This window comes from Peromyscus leucopus, chromosome 2 (assembly GCF_004664715.2).
Source record: "Peromyscus leucopus breed LL Stock chromosome 2, UCI_PerLeu_2.1, whole genome shotgun sequence".
NCBI classification, from domain to species: Eukaryota; Metazoa; Chordata; class Mammalia; order Rodentia; family Cricetidae; genus Peromyscus; species Peromyscus leucopus.
The window spans coordinates 145,037,706-145,045,848 of record NC_051064.1 but is presented as its reverse complement, the minus strand read 5'-3'; the positions used below and the strand labels follow the sequence as shown (position 1 = coordinate 145,045,848).

Sequence of the window (8,143 nt, the reverse complement as noted above, 5' to 3'; positions counted from 1 at the left end):
TTTGGCAAGGGTTTTGCCTGCTGAGCCAGCCTGCCAACCCAGATGCTGGGTGTCATTGTTTTGCTTAAAAAGTAAATTTATTTATATGTGTTTGAGTATCTCTGTTTGTGTAGGGGTGTGTATTTGCTTGCCACAGCACGTGTGTGTGTGTGTGTGTGTGTGTGTGTGTGTGTGTGTGTGTAGGTCAGAGTATAACATGGAAGATTCAATTGTCTCCTTCTATTATGTGGATCTTTTAATCAAACTCAGGTTGTCAGTCTTGTTGGCAAGTGCTTTAATTTCCCTCTGAACATCTTGCTGACAATCCTATACTGGACAAAAAATTTGGAAGCCAGTAAAGCACAGAGTTGGCATGGGAAGTACATTGTTGAGTGTAATCAGACTCTTGCTGAGAGAAGTACATGCCATATCATACAGTTGAAGTGTCAGGTCTTTAGGCCTGTGTAACCCTGGTCAACCTCTTCTTGGAACCCACAGTAAATGGGAAGCTAGTGAGATTCTAAACCTGTGTTCAGTGGAAGTCCCATTCTCAATTTCTCCTTGGAGGGTAGGGAAGATTTCTCAGGCTCCCCCCCCCCATGTCCCCCCCCCCCCCCCGCAGATTTCTCTGCTTCTCATTGGCTGGCTTGTGTGGAGTTCTGAAAGACAGGTCAGGTTACTGTGCCAGACATACACTGGAAGGAGAGGGTGGAGGCAACAGTCTGTATAACAGGATCTTGTGCTCTTCACAGAAGTTCTGAAGTAAGTCCCCCAGGACAACAGCTCCTGGGGGCTCTGGAGCATCTGAGTCATGGCTGTCCTGTGGCTGCTACTGCTGGCAGGGCTGCCCACATTCTTACTGGGAGTCTTTTTATGGGTTGTTATTCAGCACCTTCCCAGTGCAGAAATGCCTTCCACCCTGAAGCAGCCGGCCAAGTTATGGTTTATGCATTGCATTATCCAGTACCTGATAGCTTTGGTGAGTGTTCTCTTGGGCCCTACCATGGATTGGGGGTGCTCTTTGAACCACCCTTCTCCTTTCATTCCCCTCTCTTCTTTCTCTAGGTTCTCATAGGACTGAGTTGGGGAAGTCTCTTGTCTCCCACCTCTCACCTCCCCCATCTCTTTTCCTTCCTTTTTTCTCTTCTTGGATTTTCCCTCTCTCCTTGCTTCCTCCTTTCCTTCCTTCTTTTCTCTCCTCTTTCATTTTCTGCTTTTATTTTTTTCTTGTTAAGAAAGGATGTCACACTGTAGTCTAACCTGATCTTATCTATAGTCTGGCTACCTTAAAGTGGCCATCCCCTACTCCCATCTTTTGAGGGATCTTATTACAGGGTGCAGCACTATGTATGTATGAAGCTATTTTCTGAAGGCTGTGAAATTAATTTCAGACCCAGGTGCTACTCATTAAAGCCTGAAAGATCCAAAACCACATTCAGCCATAGTCCCCATCACCCCTTGTTCCGTGTCCTCGTCTCTGGGTGATTCCTTATATCAACTTGAGACCTGAGGGCAGAGATTAATTTACCAGGCTTTGTCCTGCGAACAACTCAGGTCCTCTTTGATGACATCCATGTGATGGATCCACCGAGCCCTTTAGCATAGTTGCATGGACAGTGGTGCCCTGTACTGGTCTTCTGGGCTGGAAATTGGGGACAGAGATCAGCAAGCACATGCTGATAGGTACAGTAGATGTGTGAAGGATAGTTTGGCTCCATATGAGAAGTAGGTAAATTAAATGAGTCCTGATTTTGAAATTCTGATTGGAATCCTGGCAGTTGACAGATATTTCACAGTGATTACGTCAAAAGTCACCAGAGGAAGAGGTGCAGAGGAGAAAGGTGACAAGCACACAGCCAGGTTGTCCAGTAAGCCCTGCTGCTGTATTCTCACTGGCTCAAGAGACATTGGCTAACTTCTCTGTGCCTCAGCATCCTCATCTGAAATGGAGTAATGGCTTCTGGAGGACCACGCTGCTGAAAGCATTAAATGGCACTTTGATAAGGCATCATAGGGTCTGAAAAGTTGTGAAAACATATACTCCTGCCCTGTGGAGATTTTCCACCAGGAACAATAGACCACTTTAGAGAAATAAGGAACTTTAACAGTCACTTGCTAGTTTGGGCTCCTGGCACTCTAAATGAAAGCCTTGGGTCACCAAAGGCAGAGAAATCCTTGCATGTGGATCCTTGCAACCTTACTATTTTACTTTAAAAACAGTCCCTAATCTAAGCACCTGCTGATGCTGGCAGGCTACATGTGCTCACAGACGATGTGGAGGTGAGTATAGTGTTTCCTTTTCATGGTGTGTTCTATGTGGGAGACCCTGCCTGTTTTCTGTAGCCCAGAGACCCCTGGCATGCCTGCTCCCTTTTGGAGGGAATGTTTCCATACAGAATAAACTGCTGTATGTCATATACATTAAAAACAGTATCAGGGACTTGCCTTCTGGAAGCTGTGACCTCCCTAGCCACTGGGTTTTGTCTTGGTTTACAGTACCAGATATGAACTCTCTAATGTGTAGTGAGTCTTATGTGCAATGGAAAAGCTGTTGATTGTCCCACAATAGCCATGTCCCTATTTCACATGCAGGCACATCTTTTCTGGCATTTGGTACTATAGCATGCAGGGACCATAGATGAGCAGGTCTTTCTGTGACAGTTTACCTCCAGCAGCCCACAAAGCACATTCTGGCACTATGAAGATAGTCAGTAAGAAGAAAACTTCCACCTCTGTCTCATCTTCCTGTACTGCAGCCAGATCATATGATGTCTTTAACAATAGTTTTACCATCTAGTCCTGGCAGGTATCCAACCACAGTGGCCAGAGCCTTTATGTTTTATGGAGCCTCAGGTGCCTCCCTGGCCAACAACTTGTAGGGAGGTAACCCATGTCTGGCACCTGGGATTTTCATTTAACAAAGTTATGACCTCTGGGGGTGCCCTTTTCACCCCTGCAGGCTGCCTCTGTACTTAAGCTCTTTAACTATTGCTTTAATAATCTATTAAAAAGTAACCCAGGCCCAGTCAGTCTGTATGGTGGTAGATGTGTCATTGAACCTGCTTATATTCAGTCATCTTTGGCACATCAGTGTGTGAAATGGCTACTCTTGTCACCACCAAGTCTCTGTGAGTGCCCACATTTACCACTGAGTTGTGTGATGCTCTAGAGTGGCTTTGATAGTCAGTTGTTTACATGGAAATGCTTGCAAGAAGCCTGTTTTGGTGTCCATGCATGCATATTTGCATCCCTCCCTGAAATATGCAGGTTTGATATAGTGTACTTTCTAGTCTCTCTTGAGTAAATAAGTCTCACTTGACTTATTTACATGCCCCATACATATCTGTTGTCCCCACTGGGGTAGAAGTGCCAACACCTGTTTATGTGGTCCTACAATGATCTAAGCCTTCAGATTAATAGTTTATCATAGCCTCATTAAAAGTCCCTTGTGCCTTTTTGTCTCAGTTCCATATGGTCATTCTCTTTATCAAGTTTTACAGTGGTCAGGCAACTTGGGCAAGGTTGGATGTGAAAATCTTCCAGCTTCCCAGGAGTCCAAGTATACCTTTATCTCTTTTACATTTGCAGACACTGGGTGTTACAAGATTTCCTCAATTACTTTGTCAGGTATCATAATGTTGTCTTACTGGACCATAGCACTCCCAAGAATTTTATAGCTATACTTGGTCCTTGTAATCTGTTGGATCAATCCCTCATCCTCCATCCTCTGTTATTGATGTGCACCTGTATTCCATTTAGGTGAATTCTGAATTTTTAGAACACTAAGAGATTAGGAATCTGTCATCTATGCAATGGAATGTTTTTATAGAGGATAAATAGTGTAATTAAGCATGCTCCAGGGTCACCAGTCCATGACAAATAGTGGGACTATGAAGGTACCTGTGGGGTATGATTCTCCATACACTGTTGATGGTTTTACGTGAACACTAATTGGCCTTAAGATCCAGGGGCCAAAGAAAGACCAAAAAATCTGCCTCAGCAACGTCTAATAGTATAACAATATTCTATCAGTTGTCTCAGTTATCTTGATATCTGATCCTGAGGCACCTGCATGGGATATCTGTCCATTTTTTCACCGCTGTAGGATTGCTGTACAACTCCAAGCAGTTTGGGGTAGCCCAGAGCAAGGAAGAAAGGCTGTAATCATTCTTGGAGTTGGGAAGCCCTAGAGCAATGGTTTCAGCAATGGGTCATCTCATGTCACCTCTCAGTAGAAAAGGCAAGTATGCCTATGGTAATAAGACAGGAAAACCAGATGATCTTACTTCTTAGGAGCCTATTATGAAGATACTTATTCCTGTCACCTATAAAGTACTTAAGCAACACAAGAGGATGCCACATCACTGCCATTTAAAATTGCCCATATCTTAATACTGACAATGGAATTTGAATGTGAGTTTTGATGGAGGGAGGCCAACACTTCAATCACAGCAACATCATCATTCATTCAGGAATTTTTGGAAAATAAAGTTCAAACAGGCTCCCCTATATGAAAAGAATACACAGTGAGTTGTGTCCCAATGACCTCTTTGCACATATAGTAAGCAGGTGAGAACTGGTGAATAAACCTGAAAATGTTAACTGACTTCAGCAGCTACTCACCCACCACAGTCTCTTATGCCTCACTTTCCATCCTTTGTCTACTACAGGGTAACATACTAGAGAAACTGAGAATTTGTGCCATGCCCAGGTTTTTACAGTTTCTCCAAGGCCTAATGATGATAAAGAAGGATCCTAATGTGTTGGTGACTGACACACATTTTGGAACAGTCCCTGTGAGGCTGTTCAAGCCCAAGGAAGTGTCTTCCAAACCCCACCGAGGCATCATCTTCTATCATGGAGGAGGTGCTATAATTGGAAGCCTGGGTAAGGAGCTTACATTCAAGGTGGGAAGTAAGATCTTTATCAAAGGTAGAATCTGGCACATGTTCTCATGAGGACTTGTCAGGAGGGAGTAATGAAGGTAGAAGGTGGAGCCTCTTGGAGAGGTTGGGTGCAGAGCTCAGGCTCACCCCAGTCTGTGGGTTGTAGCTTAAACAACAATGATTTCTATGTTGATCTAAGTCTACATTGGGGCAGCATGTCAGAGAAGGGCTGTCCTGGATCTAGATGTGACTCCTACCTTTCCTCTGCACTCATAGTACTGGCCATATCTGCCTTTTCACAACACCCTCAGATTCCTGCACTCTGCTCAGCTTGGCTGACACATGGTGAGAAAATCCGTTCACTTCCTTCCCTTCACTGCTAAACCCAGAACACAGTGTCTTGGCTCCAGTCATTCTTCCCACCTGAAGAACCCCAAAATACACTTCAGAGCTTCTCACTGCTGCACTGCAGCCTCTCCCACCCCCTGGATTCCCCCTGCAATCTTGTCTCTTCTGTCTCTTCCTGCCCTTCATGTCCTGTAGCCACTGAACTTCTCTGAACTTCAGAGAGGAGATGTCATCTCTGGGTGCAGGACAGTAGCTGCTGTCTGAGGGGCTGTGGTGGAAAGTGCTTGGTTCTTGTCACAACTGCTTTAACACTGGGTCTTCTCTTGCAGACTTTTACCATGGCCTGGGCAACCTTCTGGCCAGTGAGACAGACTCAGTGGTGCTGATGGTGGGGTGAGTGGCAGGAGACATTTGGTGACTCATATATGCTGGGGTATTTATTGGAACCATCTGGGTGACATTAGACCATAGACAGGCCCTGATTTTGGGGTGTTTTTTTCTTTATGTGCACTTCCTTATGAACACACTTCCTAGGAGCTCAGAATTCTCCAGGCCTTGACAATAGCTCATTCACAGTTCCTGACATGGAGGGTCTAACACCCTCTGCCCTTTAAAGCTATGGTTGCTGTTTCTCCTGCTTTTGTTCCCCTTGTGGCCACTGCTGCCTCTGTCTCCCTTTCTGTCTGCCTGCTGTTGGATTGAGTTCTTTTGTCAACACTGCTTCTCCGCTCCCCATCACGGCCATTGCTGAGGCCTCACCTCTGCTCCTGTCCTGGCCACCGGGTAGTTCCTGTGACGCTGCTACCACTGTTCTCAAGGCTTCTGGCTTCTTCCAAGGGCCAGTCATCATGGCTGTCAAACCATCAGTGGCCCTTGTGGCTCTACTGCTGTCATGGCTCTGCTCTTCTGTGGTTCTGCACTCTCTGCTGTCACTGCCACCACTACTTCTTTCTGGTGGCCGGCTCGGTCTGCTCTACAAAAGCAGCCAGGAAATACCCTCTAGTGAGAGCCATTTGTTAGGTGTAATGTTGGAAACCTAGGAGGCAGTCAACATAAGGAGATGCCTCCCAGCTGGCTCCCAAAATGAGCACAACAGATTGCTAATCCAATCAGAAAAGAGAGTGTGCTCCAGTGTCAGCAAACCTTCACATACAACCATGTTTATGAGAGGCATCATTCTATTGTCCCTTCTGTACTAGGCCAGAGTCCCTCTGCTAGGTAGATGACCTGGGAAATTCCCATTCTCTGGGTTCATATCGGAAGGAAAGTGTAATTCAAATTGTTTGAAACACTTTTGCCTGGGGTTGCAACTTTAAGAGCTAGGGTTGTGTTTTACTGGCGGGTGGCCACAGTTATTGTGTAGTTTCCTCAGTGTTTGTATGGTGTTCAAAGTAACCAGTGTTGTTGTAAGTCTAGCTGGCTGCTTGACTAACGGTCATTTTCTGAATGCAGCCTTGTGCAGGAGTCTAAGAGCTCCCCACTAAGGAGTCCAATTGCCGAATCTCCTGAAACTTTTGTTTGACCACAGGAAAATAAGAACAAATGCCTCGGCCAGGCGTTGGTTGCGCATGCCTTTAATCCCAGCACTCGGGAGGCAGAGCCAGGCGGATCTCTGTGAGTTCAAGGCAAGCCTGGGCTACCAAGTGAACTCCAGGAAAGGCGCAAAGCTACACAGAGAAACCTTGTCTCGAAAAACCAAAAAAAAAAAAAAAAAAAAAAAAAAAAAAAGCCTCATTACAAACACTGGTGTAGATTTAAATTGTGTTAAGGGTTGGTTTTTAACAGTGCTCCCCATGTGCCCAGCACATCAGGAAAAGATGAATCCAGGAAGAGGTGGGACCAGAAGGCTGCAGTAGCCTTTCCTGGATCTTTGCTGGTTTTCTAAGACAATGATGTCTGAAATTTCCGTATTCTGTGTGGGGTGTGCTCATCTATGGGAAGCACAGTGTTGGTGGGAATGGAGCATCCTGGGATCCCTGATCCTCATGGTTCCTCAAGTGCATGAAGGAAAAGTGGGGGTTGCCATGCTTACTTGTTAGGATCACTCTGAGGATGGAGTCAGGTTTGGTCCTTTGGAGAGTAGATGATGGTGATTGAAATGGCCTCTGTGACCCCTTTGTAAAGAAGCTTGCTGTGTTTGTTCTGTCCTCCTTAGGTACCGCAAGCTTCCTGACTACCATCACCCTGTCCTTGCCAATGATTGCCTGAATGCTTCCATCTACTTCCTGAAGAACCTGGAATCCTTTGGGGTGGACCCATCCCAGGTAGTTCTCTGTGGAGAGAGTATTGGAGGTTGGGCTGCGGCCACTGTCATGCAGATCTTACCCAGCATTCCCAGTCTACCCCAGATCCAAGCTCAAGTCCTGATTCAACCAATTCTGAATTTCATCAATTTTCAGTTACCATCACATCAGCAGAGCAAAAATGTGCCATTCCTCACTAGAGACATGATGTTTATGTGTATGTGTAAATACCTGGCCATTGACCTCTCTTGGAAAGATGCCATGCTGACAGGTGCTGTTATACCGCTGGACAAATGGAAGAATTTCAGGAAATGGCTCAGCTATGACAACATCCCCAGAAGTTTCTGGAGCCAAGATCCACAACCGGAGTTTCTTGCACCTTTTAATGAGGCTGCCTATCTAGAAACCAAACATATTTGGAGTGCAGAAATTTCACTTGTCCTAGCAGATGACAAGATTATTGCTCAGCTCCCTAAGACATTTCTGGTGAGCTGTGAGAATGACATCCTCCGGGATGATGTCTTGCTCTACAAGAAGCGCTTGGAAGACCAGGGGGTCCCTGTGAGCTGGTACCATGTGGAAGATGGCTTTCATGGATGCTTAATGTTGTTTGATAAGAAATGTTTTTCTTTTCCCTGCTCTATGAAAGTTTTAAATGCTGTCATCAGTTACATAAAGGGCATTTGA

General features: G+C 45.5%; 1 protein-coding gene across 1 annotated transcript; it reads left to right on the top strand.

Moving 5' to 3' along the window:
* Positions 1 to 787: 787 nt before the first annotated feature.
* Positions 788 to 8,143, top strand: LOC114686375 (arylacetamide deacetylase-like 4). Its single transcript, XM_028861056.1, has 4 exons — positions 788 to 958; positions 4,650 to 4,866; positions 5,543 to 5,606; positions 7,369 to 8,143. The coding sequence occupies exons 1-4, from the start codon at positions 791 to 793 to the stop codon at positions 8,141 to 8,143; spliced, it is 1,224 nt and encodes a 407-aa protein (XP_028716889.1). The 5' UTR covers positions 788 to 790.